Source organism: Diceros bicornis, chromosome 38, assembly GCF_020826845.1.
Source record: "Diceros bicornis minor isolate mBicDic1 chromosome 38, mDicBic1.mat.cur, whole genome shotgun sequence".
NCBI classification, from domain to species: domain Eukaryota; kingdom Metazoa; phylum Chordata; class Mammalia; order Perissodactyla; family Rhinocerotidae; genus Diceros; species Diceros bicornis.
In genome coordinates, this window is record NC_080777.1 from 2,159,824 (window position 1) to 2,178,920 (window position 19,097).

The following is a 19,097-nucleotide window of genomic DNA, read 5'->3' on the forward strand; positions in this document are numbered from 1 at the left end:
TTAGTTTTTATGGTTTTCTGAATTTAGCCAAGTGTATGACTAATCATGATGATTATTTACATTTCAGATTTATTCTTTGACGTTATTGGTTAATGTGTATAATGATCGTTGTATGGTTTAAAAAGTAGTTTTTCTCAATTTTGCCCATAGTAATGGAAAGTTGACTTTAGAATCTGCTGTTTGTTTTACCCTCGGGAAAATAGCAACATAAATCTGGCTAAACATTAATCTTGTGTTTAAGTTCTTGTTACTCAGTGTGTGAGCAGCATTAGCATCAATTAGGAGCTTCTCAGGCTCATCCTCAACATACAGAATCAGAATCTGCTTTAACAGGAAGATCTCCAGGTGATTCACATGCACGTTAGTATTTCAGATGCACTGGTTTAGATGATGAGTTTGCAGAGTGGTCTTTCAGAGACTAGACGAGATAACCCTTTGGGATGCAGGGAAATTATTAGCACTTGTGTTTACTTTTAATTTAATAGTTTTTATTTCCATTTTGGAGTGTCTTCTGTAGTATATGCGATCTATTATTACATTGGTATATGTATGTAATTTCTAAACATACATTTATTGAGGAGCACATGCTCAAAATTTTTTTACTCTGGGTTATACAACTCCAAACTTTTGGAGACACGTTAGTCTAGGAAATAGATGTCATGTAAGCAATGTTATGATAGTTGTTAATAAGAGAAATATAGCGAGTAAGAACAGATGAATGAAGCTAGTTTTCTGATTACATTAAGGGAAGTCTAAGGACACAGTGTTAGCATAGAAAATGACTTTGGTGACTTTGAATTATTTTCAGATGAGGAATTGATAATGATATTTCCTTCAGATTATTTTAAAGTTCATAATTTTTCCTCTGGTTGTTGAGAACAAGTATATTGCTATTTAAAATACTGTCAAGTGGAAATAAAAGAATAGGTTTTGAAAAAAAGAGAATGGTAAGAAGTTTTAAAACTCAGATTAATATTAATTTTATCCTATTATGCCTTTGGTTTATGGATATTTTATTCATAGTGATCAATGTTTTCTCTATTAAAAGATTATTTTACAGTGGGGGATTATATTATAGTATTTAAGAACATGAACATTTGTAGGCAGACAGATTTAGGATTAGGTATAAACTCTGCATGTACTAGATATGTGCCCTTGAGTGAACCACCTCTTTAAGCTTCCATGTCTTTTTTCTCTAAAATGGAAGAAATTTTGCTGGATTATAAAAATAATTTAATAAAAAATATAAAATGCTTATCACAATGCCCATCTTATAATAAGAGGCTATAACTGTCAGCTGTGTTTCCACATATGGACCTCTACACGGGACATTTACACATCCTGGAAAGTTCTTTCAGCATTGCAGGAGTCAAATCTGAAGCCCAAGGGGGAGTTACAGTGCAAGGGAGCAGCGTGGTCAGAATGGTGGAAGGCCAGGAAGGACATCCTGTGGCAGATGAGACTCTTTAGGAAACTGCTGGGTAGAGAGGGTGACCACAAAACCTGGTGGACACCTCCTGTCTGTTCATTCTCGAAGAGTCCCAGTTTCACTGACAAATTACGTGGTCACACTGTGGATAGGGAAAAGCAAGATTTTAAAGCAGGATTCATTTAAGGGAGTATGTGACTGAGTAGATAATTCAGAATCATTCTTAGTTTGTATAAACCCGAAAACAAAGCTGAGACCATAACTGTAGGGAGAAACAAGAGTCGCTGCATTATCTTGTGAATACCAAAGAAAAAGGGCTGAGATCCTACTAGCTGTGGTTAGAGCTGGAAGCCAAATGCAGGCTGACTCAGGTCAGGCTCCAGGGAAGCAGAAGCACAGGAGCAGGAATCAAATGTCTGAAGAAGATGAAGTGACCTGTGGGCGTGGAGAAGACAGAGACCAAGAATAGCCCAAATCAAGGCAGAAGAAGCACTTTGGGAGCAGGGGAGTAAATACAGGCGTCATATCAAGTTGCTGGGATGAGCTCTGCCGTCCATTTTCTCCCTTTTGAAGTTAGGGTGTGTGAGGTGGAAGGTGGGGCCATCAGCTGTTGTCCATCTGAATTGAATTGTTGTTTGGTCCTGAAAACTTTCATGTGGTGTCTTTCCTTTTCACCCCGTCATTTGAGAGCTGGTTTATTTCACTGATTTACTCATTTAGCAGCCTTTATTCAGCATCAACTATGTGCCACGCTTTGTGTTAGGAGAGAGAGATTCAAATTGAAAAGACAGAGTTCTTCCCCTCAAGAAATGAGTATGTAGAGGGATGGAAATCCACAAGTAAAAACATGAATTAAAAATAGTATGATGAATGCTTTGATAGACATAAGCTGTTGGAGGAAAGGGTACCAATAGCTTCCAAGCAGAGATCTCAGGTTATCCCTTCCTCAGAGAAGTCTTTAGCCATGCAATCTCAAGAAACCTCCCTAGTCACTGTCAAATCAGCTTATTTCATTTTAATCATAAGCTTTATCACTACTTGATAGTTTTCTATTTATTTATTCACCTCCCCACTCGCGCGTGCACACACACACGAATGTAAACTCCATGACTGCAGGAACCTAGTGCCTGGCATTTTGTATACCCTCAATGAATATTGAATTTAATTGTCAACTGAGCTCATTTTGAAACAAGTGGAATTAATCCTGTAACAGGCATGGTAAAGTAGGTCTTCCAAAAATACGGAGCAACCTGTTCAAAAGCATGGGAGGGTGGAGGACTTGGTCAGAAGACCACAGTTACTTTTAGAGAGATGAGACTCGACTAGATATTGGAGGCCCTTGTGTGTCATACTAGGGACTCTAGATTTTTTTTAATGCTGAAGGCAGTAGAGAATCATTGAAAACTTTTAAGTAGAGCGGTGAGGATCTGACAATTGGAAAGGCCAGAAGTAGAGAAGGCAGTTAAAAAGCCGCTGATATGTCCAATAGTCACTTGGATGTAAATCAGAGGTCTAGGCTAAAATACTAATTTGGGAATTATTAGAGAGTGGCTAATTGCAAAATAATAGATAAGATCACCTAGAAAGAATGTAGTGAGTGAGAGGAGACGAAGTATGAAATTCCTAGCAACACCAGCATTGGTGGACGAAGGAATAAGAGTGAGCAAAGGAGCCTGAAAAGGAACAAACAGGAGTAGGAAAAAACCAAGAGAAAACAGATCTTGGAGTAGAAATAGAATCAAAAAGAAGTGAGTAGGCAACAGCATGGCGTGATAACACTGAGGTTGAGTATGATAAGCACTGAATGCCTTTTCAGTTTTTCCCAGAAATACATTGTATTCCTGGGCCTAAAGAAGATAAGCAGAACATACATTTGCATCTTAACTGGGGAGAAATTGCATGCAGTTAAAGTCAGACCTCTTTAAAGAGATGACCAAGCTGGAATGCCGTATCATTGTTTTTCTGTGCTGGGTGTAGTTAAAAGGTCCTGAGATTTCCCCTCCCCAACCCTTAAGTTATGGAATTACCATGTTTTGGTTCGTATTTTTGTGCTGTGTGTTTGTCAATAGATAATTTTATTTTATGCGTTGTCCCAAAATTTACCTCTTACAATATTAACACCAGTGCCTGTTATTTGTCAAGACCTCTTAAGTTTTACATCTGAGTTTACGTGGAGATGTGCTATAATGAGAAAGTGCTGTGGACTGCCTGGATTAAAGGCAATTATCTTCCACAGTAATAATAATCTCCCCCAGCCCTCCCTCCTTCAACATCCCTGTGATATATCTAGAGAACCCATCATAGTACAGTTTCTTCTCCTCACTCCCATCAAAACAGACACTGTGGAGGGAAGAGGAGGATGTTGTCAGGGCTACTTCCTAGCCTTCCAAGCTAAAGGAGAAAAACTTGTAGTGAGAACAGAAAGCTAAATATTAAATGAACATGAAAAAAAATTGGTCATTATAGAGGGCTTGAAGCTCTATCTTTTGAAAAAAGTGTTTCTCCTTTCCATAAATTTCATACCATAGACCAATTCTGCCAGATACTTTTCTGTCCTGAGTTTTGATTCCTGTCTCTTGTGGCAGCATATCGTCCACAAAGTGCCTCTTATTAGCATATTCTCTTCCCTCATGGGGCCTTGTATCTGTCGGTGCTTCTGTAGGTAACAGATGGTAGGGAAGAATCCAGAATCAGGAGAACTCTAACAAGACTGGAAACACAGAATAAAGAACATCTACAGCATGAGTCAACAGCCCAAAGAAAGTCAGTGCTGAGAACCTGGATCTAGGTATAAGCAGTTTGGAATGGGGATATTCCAAACCCTGAAGTTCACGGCAAGGTTTTAGATTAGATCCAAGAGAGAGCCAGGGGAACCACGATAAACCAGAGTCAAAATCGAGGTAGACAGTGGCAGATAGAAGACAGGAAGGCAGCATGTGCACACTCCACCCAGACATGCGGTCAGTGTGTGTGGGAACTAAAGAAGTAGGAGATCAAATAAGAGCCTTGAGTAAGAAGAGAGGACCTTGATAACAGGCAGGCAGCATTTGATTTGGACTTAACATTTTTTTGTACTTCCTGCCAATCCACAAACAATCTGATTTAAAGGGCCAAAGCAGCTAACGGTTCTTAACAGGTAAATTCTGACAGCTTGGTTTTTCTTCCTCTTATACTAATCTTTCTTGTCCTCTCTTCACTGAGTAATTTTTTAAAAACTTTTATCAGGAGAATTTTGGTCACTCTGTTGATGCTCCTCTCCCTTCCTTGACACCCCCTTGTCCTTCTGAGGTATAGGAAACCCTCTCCTGCTATGTTAATTCCCTTCACAAGGGAACCCTCACCTTTTTTCAATCAGAAGCTTAACGTTAATAGGTTTGCCCCCATTTTTCTTTCTCTATTATTATATGAAATCTTAGTTATTTTCCTGCTTCGGGGACTTTCCATGTCCTGTGCCCTCGGTCTAGTAAGCTCCTCCTGGTGTTTTGTGCTCCTGTAGCTGCTTCTCATGACCTACTTTCTGAGGCTTTCTCTAACCGCCCTATCTAAAGTAAGGCCAGTATTCACCTCTCATGTCTCTCCGTCAGATTACCATGTTTTATTTTCTTTGTAGGACTCACCTCTAGCTAGTTTATTTTCTGTCTGCCCTTTCTAGAATAGTCTTATTTGTCTTGATCACTGCTGTATTTCTTGTACCCAGAACAGTGCCTGGCATGTAGTAAACATTTAATATCTTTAGAGTGAATGAATGAGGAGAAAAATTTATAACATACTTTTTTATTTTTTGTCAATATTTGTATGTGGTCAACTGTATATTAGCTAGTTTATTTTCGTGAATTTATAGATTGATCAAATTCAACCAGGCCTCCACAAACAGGTTTTCCTATATTTTTATGTTCTGAAACTAGTTTATATCTTGATCCTAAAATAACTGGTTAAAATGTATAGTCTAAAAGCTTGTATGTGTTCTAAGCTTGACTTTGTAATAGTAAGTATGAAAGCTGCAAGAGAATGTAGGTTGTGTGAGAAGAAATGTGAGAGTTCCAGGGGAATTGCCTCAATTAGTGAAAGACGAGAGATAACTCTGAGTTTCCAGCAAGACCTAGCTAACAATTTAGCGCTTAAAAATCTTCTTGGCAAGGAGAGGGGAAGATGGTCACTGATGAGCAGCCAGATTGTAGGGTGAAAGGAAGGACTGCATGACAAGGAGATGAGCCATCAAGAGGAGGGAAGTTGGACATGTTAATTCTAGAAGCATTAGATCAGACCTGAGCGTGATTTGATGATATGAAAGCAGGAGCTAATAGAAAAAGAGTGGTAAACAGTGTTGGAGAGGGAAGAGACTGTGGGTATAATCCTCCTAAGGAGTGGGAAGAGTCAAGGACACAGGAGATGTTCAGCGAGAGGGCAGATTTGAGAGGGTGTGTTTACCCAGACGGGTGATAAGAAGATGAAGCCAGATGGCGCCTTTTTAAAAGAATTGAGATAAAAATCACATAACATTCACCATTTTAGCCATTTAAAGTGTACAATTCAGTGGCTTTTAAGTACATTCACAAAGTTATGCAGTCATCAGCACTATCTAATTCCAGGACATTTTTGTCACCCCAAAGGAAGTCACATACCCATTAAGCAGTCACTTCTTATTCCCCCCGCCCTCAGCCCCTGGCAACCACTATTCTGCTTTCTGTAGATTAGCCTATTCTGATCATTTCATATAAGTGGAATCAGACAATATGTCTACTGTCTAGTTTCACTTAGCACAATGTTTTCAGTGTTCATCCATGATGTAGCATATATCAATACTTCATTCCTTTTTATGACCGAATAATATACCATTGTGTGGACATACCACATTTTATTTGTCCATTCATTCGTTGGTGGCCGTTTGGGTTGTTTCCACCTTTTGGCTGTTGTGAGTAATGCTGCTGTTAACATGCATGTACATGTGTTCATTTGTATACCATGATAAATTATAGAATGTCTCTCCTACCCCCATTCTGAGCTCTTTTTTCTAACAATTTTGTCCGGATTTTAAATTTAAAAGTTGATTACAAGTACATTATAGAAAATCAGTGTTAAACATTCAGAACCATATATTCCACTGAATTTTAAGGGAATTTTTTTAAAAAGAAACTAGATTTTCATGGAAAATAACAAGTTTAAAAAAATTCTCCTCTATTGAATTATCCTGATTTTGTTCCCTGACATTAGTGGCTAGAATTCTGCATAGTTCTTAAAGTAATTATGTATGAAGTGATTTTTGTAGGCCCTGGGAACCTCTACTATTGATTTGAACTGGTAGAGACCCTGCTCTCCTCACCCAGGAGGTCCTTGCTCATGGAGGACAAAGATGTTCTGGTCATCTGAGGTTGAAACTTGACTGCATTTTTACTCAGACACTTTGACATGATACTAATGTAATGATATACTAATGTAATACTATTCTTCAGTTGCTATTTGAAAATAAGCCCACAGAGGCTTGGTATTTAACCTACCGTTATGTTTCTCATTTCTATGGAAAGATGAATTCTGAATTTCAACTGCTTTGGAAATTTGTTTAACTGATAAATTAAGGACAATTACTATTGAATTACCATTTTGCTCTGCATTTTTATTGCCATATTGATATGCATAAGTCTTCCTCCCCTGCCCCCGCCCCTTTTCACACTGGTCTCTACTTTCTGTCACAATAAGCAAGCCTCCTATATTCCATGTTACCAAATGTAATTTGACCTCTCTTTACAAGTATTCAGTAGGTGTGATATTTACCCCCATGAAAGTTGACCCTGTAATCTTTGTACCATTATTATCCCCTCCCCAACCTCCAATTTCAGAATTAGCAACTATGGACATTTTCTGTATAGTCTGGGCTTTTAAATAATCATGATGATGATGATAATATGCTAGTAAAAAAACCGAGGTCACACTTTTCATAGGCTTGGTTTGTATTGTACATACTAGTCCTTTATCATGTGAAGATTATTTAGTTTCTTCAAATTTAAAACTGAAATTTAAAACTCGTTCTTATAGAAGTTTTGTTTTAACTGCAGAAGACCCCTTCATGGTTCAGGTGACATTTTCTGTTTTTATAAGCTCCTGTATTAGACCTGAGCTCCTCGAGAGCAAGGACTAAGTCATATGTATTTTTAAATCCCCTGTGGTGGCTAGCCCAGTAGCCTACAAATAGTAAGTACTGTACCTAAGTACCAGGTTGTTAAAATTGTTTAGACTAGCCACCGAGATAATAGATGTGCAATTCCAAAGTGAGATGCCAGATATCACATGCATATATTCAGAAGAAAAGACTGAGAACATAGTCTGTGATTCTTGGAGTGGGATGGTGAGGCAGATGCTCTCTTCTTACCCTAAACCTAGAGGCCATGGTAGGGGTCAGAGATCACTCTCCAAAATAGAGCTGCAGCTACCTGGATCAAGGGAATGATAGGAGAGAGTACATGAAAGCCACTCCCTATCCCTAAGATAAATGAGTTATCTTTAAACATCTGCCAGGCCCAGAGAATTCAGGTAGTACAAGTTCAAGAAGTTTTCTGTTCCCATACCACTCCTCCTTCCTTTTGCTCCTACCTGGAAGAAGTAGAAACTGATGGACTTGGGGTGGAGGGTTCTATCACAGAGGATGCGTAAAGATCAGACAGGTGCCTGGTCTCACTCCCTTCCCCGGGATAGACTTCTAGCCTAAGAAAGTCCCTAACTGAATGGGTACTCTATCAACTTGGGGGTTTTAATTGAGCCCAGGTCTGAGAGAGGAAGAGAAGAGAATCATGAGCGTGGGTTAACGTACTGCATTTGAAATACCTTAGAGCCATCTAGGAGAGATGCCTGACAGGTGAGCAGCTGTCTACAGTTGGAAATTGAAGTGAAGCCTTGGATGTGGCTGAAATCCCCTCGGACAAAATCTATAATGAAGAGATGAGAAAATCTGGCAAACTTGGTCTCTGCTTTGAGGAGCTCTCAAGTTCTGTCCAACCGTTAGATCATAGGGCAGATTATATGTGCTTTTTTAAATGAAAAGTATAATAGCGTTAAAGTATGTAGAGAGTATAAGCTGTTTATGCTCTCTTTGTTTTCACATGAAAGTTGTCTGAGCACTCTTTCTGTACAACTTCAGCTCCCCTTCCCTAAAAGCAGTACTACTGTGTGTGTTTGTTTTTTGTTACAATTTCAAAATAGTGTCAGAAGTAATTTGGAAAGATTTATTATATTTTATTTGAAACTGCTGGTGCTTAGATGTTTGAGGAAATCAAGTTTTGGAAGTCCATTTTGAGTATGGATTAGAATTAAATATTACCAAATCAGAAAATCACTCAGGATAATTTGTATATTAATATGCCAAAGAGATACAACATGCAAGTAATTACGTGTGGTTGTTTTTATCCTTTACTTCCAAACTAGAGTTAACTTTTTTATTCTAGTAATTATAAAAATAAGGAGATAAACTTCAGTAAATTTGGAGTTCAATGACTTGAGTTAGAAATAATTTTAAAATTTTCTTTTAAGACAGTCATGAATAACTTGAGTTGCTCTAATTTGCCTTCTTTACAAGTGGGGTTCAAGACAGCACGTGGAAAGGAATAGTCAGTACTTTTTACTGCTGTTTACTACTGTTTACTACTTTTTACTGCTGTTTACTGCTGTTTACTACTAATGTTTAACAAAGTGAAGCACGTTTATTTTTCCCTTCTGTACACTGTACTTCCATACATTAGAGTTCATATTTGATTTAACTCTAATAATGTACAATTTGCTCTTAAAGTAAAGATAATTTGATATTCAGTGGTTCAAGAGAATAGTAAATCATAATTCTTGAAAACTATAGTTATATTTTATTTGAATTAAATATTAAGTAATAAGGCCATCTAGTGGTAAAATTTCCAAGTTTAGGTGAATTTGGAAATCTAATATCTGCCTTACTAAATGTGGACTTCAGAATTTATCAGAATTTAAAAAGTGTACTGTATAATTATTAAAAAGTTTTCTAGAAAATAGTAAACTAAGATATTTTTCCCTTTTTATAGAAAATGAAGGCTCTCTGATTATGTTTTAAAGATCCTTTCTACAAAGTGCTAATTCAAACACATATTTTTCTTGATTGTAATAATTAAAGCCACAATTAATACCTATAAATAATTAGCATTGGAAACGAAGTAGAGACTTAATTGTAAAATAAGGTTAGAGTTGATGTAGTTAGGCCCCTTCTCCAGTCTGTTCGGCAACGTCAGGGCCTGTTGTGTTTCAGGAAAAGAATGAGACTCAGGGCCTGCCCTTAAAAGCACATGGTTGTTGGTCTCTGTATTTAGAATATTTCAAAAGTGTTCACCATAGACAATCTGCTGATTGAAAATGCTAGTCTGTATGAGTAGGCTCAGGAATCTACATTTCAAGCAAAGGCCTATATGTGATTTCTAGGCAAATAAAGTTAGAGAATTATGCTATACTCTATGGAAAGATCATATAGTAAAATCTGTTATTTGGGATCTTAGAAAATTATATACATAAATTTAACTCATGTACGTAAATGTTAAACACTTGTTGGGGAAGAAACACATAGAATCAGTCATACATTTAGAGTTTTTCAACATGCTTCTCAAAAATAGGAGAGCCAAGAGATCAGCTGAAAACAAGCTGAAGTGATCCTCGCGTGCTCTTCCCTAACTGCGTTATTGTGATGTTTAACGTTATTAACATCTTTTAACAAATCAAAGGTAATATCCTGGGTATTTCTTACTTATTATCAAACAGTACTTTGGCTAAATATTAAGAAAAGGGTAGTTACCTTTACATAAGCTGCCACTGCCCTGTTTTCCTCTCCAGCTCTCACTCCAGTTGGATGTTACCTTGTCCTTGAACAAGTTTTCCCTCATTACTGAAATTAGCTATTGAAATTAATTCAGAATATCTGTAGTTGCCTCTAAGTTACTGACAATATTCACGTATTAGTCTGACTTCTCACATATGAAATGATTGTCTCTTCCTAGGTGTTTGGAGTAGATGACAATCAGGATTATAACAGGCCTGTTATCATTGAAAAACATAAAGATCTGATAAAAGATTGGGCTCTCAGTTCTGCTACTGTAGTCATGGAAGAAAGAAAACTGCTGAGTACACCTGGATTTCACAGCACAGAGGTATACATCTCTTCCTCATTTTTAACTTTTTACATGCATAAAACATAAATTTTTATCATTTGTAATTATGCTATTTTAAGTAATTGATAGATTCCCTTGTAAAATACTTCTAAAAACTAATTCTCACAAATTATTTGTTTCTAATGAAAGCCTAAAGCAATTTGGCAGTAATTCCATTTCAGTTTTTGTTATTATTTTTTTTAATTAATACTCTTTTGTCAGTGAGGGAGAAGGTTTAATTTCAGTAAGCAATTTATGAGTTATATCTCACTGTTCTAATTGGCATTTATGAGATAAAACAAAAAATATACACCACTTATACTTTCTAGGAGGTTTTGTATTTGGAATGGAAAGATCTGTCATGCCAGGAAACATGTGCAGGGTAGTGCCTGATAGATAAAACTCATAAACCTAAATAAGCGCCATTGTGGAACAGGCCAGGATGTAGTTAGAATAATGTGAAATTAATTAAGGATGGCTGTCAAGATAGTTATGGAGTCAGTGTGGTATCGTAGAGCTGGAAAGACCTGAGTGCACATCCTAGAACCGCCATGTCTAACAGAGTGCCTTTGAATCAATTGCTTCCCTTTTCTTATCTTCAGTTTTCTCATCTATACAAATGGTATTTTTGATAAAACCTATTTACAGGGAGTTTAATGAAGTATGTAAAGCACCCAGCAGAGTAATTTTCTGAGATTTGTGCACTCAACAACTGTTTATTCCCTTACTGGAAATGATACTAGAATTTCATTCCACACTGATATGTCAAAAAGAAATTAAAAAAATGTATATAAGCAAGAAGTATTAATTAATTATAATTGATTCAGATAATAAGAGCTACATTTAATGGAAGCTTTCTGTGTGCCATTTTACAAATAAGGAAACTGGAGTACGAATTAACTTGGCCAAGGTCTTAAAACTAGTACCTTGTGCAGCCAGAATTTGAACCTTAAGCAGCCTTGATTTCTTAACCAATTCTTTTACTCATTATGCTGTACTGCCTCTCAGGAAATGAGTTAATTTAAAATATACAAATGGTAAATAAATACACACTATAAGTAAAATAAAATCTTAAGGAATAAATAAAACAATATAAATAAAATGTTACACTTGTAGGAAATGTAAATAAAATATTTTTTATAGATAGGTAAATACCCCTATATGCATGTTTGTCAATGTTAAAATTGACCCTTTGTGGTCTTCCATTTCCTGAAAACTGTCAAAGCAATTATTGTATTTTACTGTTCTTTTTTCTCCCATGATCTTAGAGAATTTTTATTCTGGTTTCTGTTTTATAAGATGGTTAATTTACTTATTGAAAGCAAGTGATACTTATTTGAGGCAATGTTTTGGTACTCTGATTAATCTAGGAAGAAATAATCTCATTCTGGAATGTGAACTTAAATAGACTCCCTCTTCTCCTCTCTTTCCCCTCAAGCCATGCCAAGTTAAATTTATATATAGCCCCAGTATGTACCTGCCTCTGAAGGAGTCACCTTAAACAGGCCGTTAGAACAATTTTCACAGAATGGTTCTACTTAAGTGTGTGTCAGTGAAACCCACTCTGATGTGGGTATTCCTAGCATAGTGTAAATGGCTGTGGTACTTCCTTCAGTCTCAGAACTATGGACAGTTACCACAAAATCTTGAAACAAAATTCAAGGATTCAGCTCACTTTGGTATCCTTAGGCTTCACTGTATGGATGTCATTAGGTATGCTTACTATTTTAACCTTTATTCTTGAAATCATATAGTATATAATCTGTATGAAATATTTACTTCATTAGTTTTTAGCCTGTCAGCATTAATACAGTAAATCTGACACTTTTAATAAAATATTGTTTTGGATAATTCAAAATAAAATTTCAAGCATAGCTTTCTATTCCTTAGTTGTCATTCCAGTTTCCATATTAAGCTGTGGCTTAGATTTTTAGTGAGGAAACGTTTTTTGATACTACCTAGATCTTCCATGTTAAATGCCTAGATTGCCCTGGTCTTAAGAATTACCAATATATGTCCATAAGTCTGTGGAACCATATCATGAATTGAATTCCATTTCACACTTGACTATAAGGGTTCAAAGAGCACTTGCTTAGGACAGATCTAGACATGGCAGGTCTAGGTTGAGACTGGTTATAGAAAAATTCTTAAAGGTTGAGTAAGATTTCTAGGTCTTTCTGGAAATATTAAAGTGTTATAGAAAGAAGTCTAAAGGTTTGGAAAGTTTTTGAAGTCCCTGAAGACATGACCTGGCAGATTTAATACTCCTTGAGACTCTGGAACCAGTCTGATTCCTAGAAATATTTAAAAGGCAGAGAACACCTTAGGAATAGACCTTTAGACTTCGTGTTCTATAGAATGGAGTAGAACTAGCTCTACTGTTTTAGCCACAAAGCTATGATAATACACCTGAGTTTATCTAGCATCGGTCAATTTTAAGCTCCAAGAGTATTTTAGTACCATTGTTAGTATTTAATACATAGAGAAAATTATACTGCATTCACAGTAATAATAAATTGTTGTAGTTAAAAGGGGTACCTAGAGAATCTCCATTTTATATAAAAGGAAATTTAATAAATGATAATATAGCAATGTGAGGTTTAAGTATTGCTTTGTATGGCAGGTTAATGTGACTAAATGGAATTCTCTTTCATGAGAATCAGATTTATCCAGACTATCTTATTTCATTCTCTTATTGTTCTCCTTCAGGAAGGCACATCTTCATCTGGAAACAAGCGTTGGGTTTCACAGTGGGCTAGCTTGGCTGCTAATCATACAAGGCATGATCAAGAAGAAAGGATAATGGAATTGTCAGTACCTGTTCCTTTAGAAAATGGTATTTTCTTTCTTTCCTTCTTTTTTTTTCTTTTGTGAATCATACATCAGTTTTTCACAAACAAGCTAAATCTATATACTGAGAAGTAAATTAAACCTAAATAAGTGTTCATTAGGCATTCTCTGTGAAATTCTGTAATACGTTTACTTGAGCAAAACTTTGTGGATGGGATGAGTCACAAAAGCAAGAATGAACACAGTGAACTTCCCTATCATAAAACACATTAAAAGAAAAAGAGAGAAACAGATGGGGGTTAAGATCAGATGACCTTAGTTTTCAAGTCGTACAATTTGCTTTCTTGACTCGCGTATTAGTAATCCGCCTCTATGTGTGTCTTAGCATTGTACTTGCTTTTTAAACTACTCTGTCACAATGCTGGCTTACTTATTCCAATTTTTACTTTATATTTAAGCTATTTCTTAACTCGCACTTAAAAATATAATGTAATATGATATTCTTTTTATTTTTAATTTTGCCCTAATAAATTCCTTCCTTGTGGTTTTATTTTATAGATAAAGATATCAGTGAATCTGGCATTTCAGCGAGAAGTACGGGCTCAGGAACTTCCTTGGCTAGTCAGGGAGAGCGAAGGAGACGTACCCTTCCCCAGCTTCCAAATGAAGAAAAGTCTCTTGAGAGCTCCAGAGCAAAGGTTCTAAAGCAGAGGTCCGAGATAGGAGAAAAACAAGACACAGAACTTCAGGAGAAAGAAGCACCTACACAGGTATACCAGAAAGATAAACAAGATGCTGACAGAGCCCTGAATAAAATGAACAGGGCAGTAAATGGGGAGACTCTTAAACCTGGTGGAGATAATAAAACCCTGCTTCACTTAGGCAGCGCTTCTTCTGGAAAGGAGAAAAGTGAAACTGATAAGGAAGCTTCCTTGGTAAAGCAAACATTAGCTAAAATTCAGCAACAAGAACAAAAGGAACAGGCACAGTGGACACCTACTAAATTATCTTCTTCAAAAAATGTGTCAGCTCAGATAGATAGGTGTAGGGAGGAGTCTTTTAAACATGAGTCACAGCCTCAAGAAAAAATTCTAGGACATTCTACAAGCAAAGGAGAAAGGGTGATACAAAACGAGGGCAAGCGAAGAAAAGCTGAAGAAGTTCTGAAAAGTCAAACTCCAAAGGGAGGAGACAAGAAGGAATCCTCCAAGTCATTAGTGCGACAAGGAAGCTTCACTATAGAAAAACCTAGCCCCAACATACCCATAGAACTTATTCCCCATATAAATAAGCAGACTTCATCTACACCCCCTTCTTTAGCATTAACGTCTGCCAGTAGAATACGAGACAGAAGTGACTCTATGGATACTGACTCTAGTATGGACACAACCCTTATTCTAAAAGACACAGAAGCAGTAATGGCTTTTCTAGAAGCTAAGCTGCGTGAGGATAATAAAACTGATGAAGGCCCAGATACTCCCAGTTATAATAGGGACAACTCTATTTCACCAGAATCTGATGTGGACACAGCTAGTACCATCAGTCTGGTTACTGGAGAGACTGAAAGAAAGTCAACCCAAAAGCGAAAGAGTTTCACTAGTCTCTATAAAGATAGGTGTTCCATAGGTTCTCCTTCCAAAGACGTTACAAAATCATCTTCTGGTACGAGGGAGAAAATTGAAAAGAAAACAAAAAGTCGCTCCACAGATGTTGGGTCAAGAGCAGACGGTCGTAAATTTGTACAAGCCAGTGGAAGAATAAGACAGCCTTCAGTCGATTTAACAGATGACGACCAGACCTCTAGTGTGCCTCATTCTGCCATCTCAGATATTATGTCCTCTGACCAGGAAACTTACTCTTGTAAATCTCGTGGAAGGACTCCGCTTACCTCAACTGATGAGCATGCACATTCCAAACTGGAAGGAAGTAAAGTAACTAAATCCAAGACTTCTCCTGTAGCGCTTGGGTCATCCAGTAAGTCCACCACTCTCCCCAGGCCACGACCCACCAGGACTTCCCTCCTGCGCAGAGCACGACTTGGTGAAGCTTCGGACAGTGAGCTCGCTGATGCTGACAAAGCATCTGTTGCTTCTGAAGTGTCCACGACAAGTTCCACGTCGAAACCTCCCTCAGGAAGGCGGAACATCTCTAGGATTGATTTGTTGGCTCAGCCTCGTAGAACAAGGCTTGGGTCACTGTCAGCTCGCAGTGACTCTGAAGCAACCATCTCTAGAAGCAGTGCCTCTTCTCGGACCGCAGAAGCCATCATTAGAAGTGGAGCCAGATTGGTACCCTCAGATAAATTTTCTCCTAGAATTAGAGCTAACAGTATCTCTCGGCTGTCAGACTCCAAGGTCAAAAGTATGACCTCCGCGCATGGCTCTCCTTCAGGTAAATTGGATCCAGACTTTTTATAATAGCATATTTCTTTTATGTTTTGGGACTCCTTTTTTAAAAAATTAGATCTCTAGTGTGAGTTCAGAAAATATTCAACAGAAAGGTTATTCTCTGGAGGGTTTTTTCTTATAAAAATTATTTTATTTCGCTTAGTAAATAGAAAATTCAGAAATTATATACACTTATAAATTAATGTCCTGAGGCAAAATAGTGATTTCAAAATTAGAAGTATATTGAACTGATTTAGAAATTTTAATCGTCTACTTGGTAGGTATCTGATTTGTGTGTCAAAATGAGATTAGGAATTATTATCTGGTTTAAATAATAGGAATTAACATTGTGCTTCTAAAAGCATGTGTTTAACCTTTAAATATCCTCACATAATTCAAAGCCCTAATGAACCTGAAGAAAAGCAGTATACCCTTTATTACCCCCTTCAGAGCTAAATGAGATAATCAATATTTTACCCCTTTTTTCCTTTTTATTTTGAAATATATACTTATACTTTTTAAGGTTAAATCTGTTATGGTTGGGACAGGTGAAAACTAATCCTTGATTTATTTCAGTGGAAGAAGATGGATTCGTGAGACAGTCACTAAGCACAAAAGGGTCAGACTGAACTATAGAATTGAACTGGTTATAAGCGTTATCTCGTAAAGTGCTGTGTCATTTAACTGTAGTCATTAGCCCTCATTGAATGTAATCATTACAGAAGCCACTTACTCCCCACCAGAATTTAACTGCTTCTGGCATATTTGTCTGTTTATGTACTTGATATTCAGAGCTGAAGCCGGTGAGAATACATGTGTGGCCAGAGTCCTAGGACAGATACTTGTGTGTATCCTGTAAACATGGTCTCATTACTTCATAATCAGCCTCATGTGGGTGGGGCTGAAAGGCTAGTGGGGGGAAACCAGCTGGTAAAAGACTTGAATATTTATTACTGTCAGTCACCAGCGTCTAAGGAGCCCTGAGTCTTGAGTGAAGAGTGAAGGGAGAGTGGTATGCAATCGCATCTTTTTATTTTTACGCCTACCACAATATAGCTACAGGACCCAAAACTAACGGTACTTGGCATCCATTATTTTTTTCACTTTTTATTCCTCCTCTCTTCTCTTCACTGCTGTTTTCCTCCACTCCATTTGCATTTCCATCTCTCCCCTGGTCAGTGAGTGTGGTCATGGTGGTCGTATCTGTGGTAAGAGTGGATGTAGACTGAAGATAGATAACGTATAGTCATGATTCCAAAAGAGGAGATGGCATTTTCCTTATTACCCCCACCCTCCTTGTTTCTGCAGGCTTTGGTTGGTGGTTCATGGATTTATTGCCAAGTGTTTTAAAACTACTCTCTTTTGGTTTCTATTTCTCCCATGTTGTTATTCTATTGTTCCTTATGGCTCTACCTCTTCAAGTCGCGTTTCCTTTGTGCTGCATTCTATGGTGTGTGCCCTGATGAAATGTCTTCTGCCACATTGCTTGTTTCGTTACCTCATCTGTATTTAAGTACACAAAAATGTTTCAGTCATCTCCTGCCTTAACATACACTGTAACATAAGTGGTATGTTACCAAGGAGCATGGAGCAGCTCTTCCTCTGTACTGGTTGTCTGTCTCTGAGCACATGAGTGATCTGGTTTTATTCCTCAACGTTTAACATGAGGGGCTTATTTGAGATGCAAACCAAGTATGATCACTTGAGCAAGTCTAAGAAACACCTGTAAGAGGCTGTATTATATATATGTCTTTAAAGGGACATTTTGTTTTCTGCTTCTTTGAATATAGAACTTGATAATCCTATAGGTTTCTTTTTGTGTGTATGTGTGTGTGTGAGAAAGATTAGCCCTGAGCTAACATCTATTGCCAATCCTCCTCTTTTTTTCTGAGGAAGATTGGCCCTGAGCTAACATCTGTGCCCATCTTCCTCTACTTTATATGGGACACCTGCCACAGCATGGCTTGATGAGCAGTGCATCGGTCCGCACCCAGGATACGAACCTGTGAACCCTGGGCCACTGAAGTGGAACATGTGAACTTAACTGCTACGCCACCAGGCTGGCCCCTACATGTAGTTTTTTATATCCAAAAAATACCTTTGAATTACTTAATGAATTTCCTTAGGGCAAACTGAGGTACATGGTTTTGGCCTTCTTCATACTTAATAGCGGTATATTAAATAGTTAGAATCATGGAATTTAAAAACTCTATAAAAGGGTTATTCAGTTTAGGGAGCTAAGGCCAAGAGATGAAATAGCCTGCCCTGGTCGTATAGCTATGGCAGGGACGGGATGAGAATCCAAGGCTTTTAATTCTCAGCCTGTTGCTTTTTCTACCACATCTAGTCTAGCTCTGAGAAATAGTCACTGTCTACTTGTATGCAGGCTTCCAGAGGACAGCTAGAATCTATTGGATTATTATCAGGAGTATATACAAGGCCAATATACAACATAAAGGTTTTGGAATTGCTCTCTATAATCTTTGTAATTCTGATGTTTTACCAAGTTCATGTTCTGTGTTCCACCTTATAAGCCTAAAGCCACATTGTGATCCAGGATTGTATATTCACATTCTCTCAAGAAGCCCACTTACAGTATTATATCCTGTCTAGAAGGACAGTGGCCAAGATCTTTCAATCAGTAGTAATATAGTAAAATAGTTACGTGGGGTAGATAGTAAAAAAAACGAAAACTCAAAAACAGACTTTATAAATTTTTCTAATTCAGGTGTTTTTGGTATGATGACATTTCTACTTAAGATAATTATAATATCTTGAAAAAGAAGATAAAAATTTTTAGCTTTTGAAATATGATTTAAAAGAACATGAAACCGTACTGGTTAGTGTTGCTATGCAATACTATAAACTTTAAAGATCTTAGAAATATCTGAACCTAGAGCCTGTGATATTTTCCAAATTGGTGTATGTAAAAATAATTCTCTATGCTTCTAATTCCATATTTTGGGCTATATCTAAAAAAGTTATTCAAAGAAATGTATATGATAAAAATAGAAGAATGGAAATCTCTGATTTAGCAAAATTAAGATTAAGGGTTCTTTTATGCTTCTTTAATTCTGATGTAATTAGCTTTTAGGAGTTTAGTTTTTTCCCCCTCCAGAATTCCTTCAGTGATCCTTCAATATCAAGTTAGATTAAAATATCCAGATTTGTTTAAGTACCCTGAATTATCAAAATAAAGCAGTTGGTTTTCATTATATTTTAAGTGCACATTCTAAGAAATAAAAACATCATATTAATATCCTTAGAATTTTTTTAGACTGTTTGCTTTCCCACTTTTATTCTAATCCTCAGAGTTTATAGATGGTGGGAATTAAATGTTGAGCA

At 37.0% G+C, this 19,097-nt stretch overlaps 1 protein-coding gene across 12 annotated transcripts in view; it reads left to right on the forward strand.

Annotated features, from left to right (window-relative positions):
- Positions 1-19,097, forward strand: part of CEP170 (centrosomal protein 170) — a 134,830-nt gene that overhangs the window by 82,544 nt on the left and 33,189 nt on the right. For all 12 annotated transcript variants that reach the window (XM_058533533.1, XM_058533532.1, XM_058533540.1 and 9 more), the window contains 3 exons: positions 10,426-10,575; positions 13,285-13,411; positions 13,924-15,756. In XM_058533533.1, the coding sequence (XP_058389516.1) occupies positions 10,426-10,575; positions 13,285-13,411; positions 13,924-15,756 (2,110 nt within the window). The remainder of the gene's footprint in view (positions 1-10,425; positions 10,576-13,284; positions 13,412-13,923; positions 15,757-19,097) is intronic.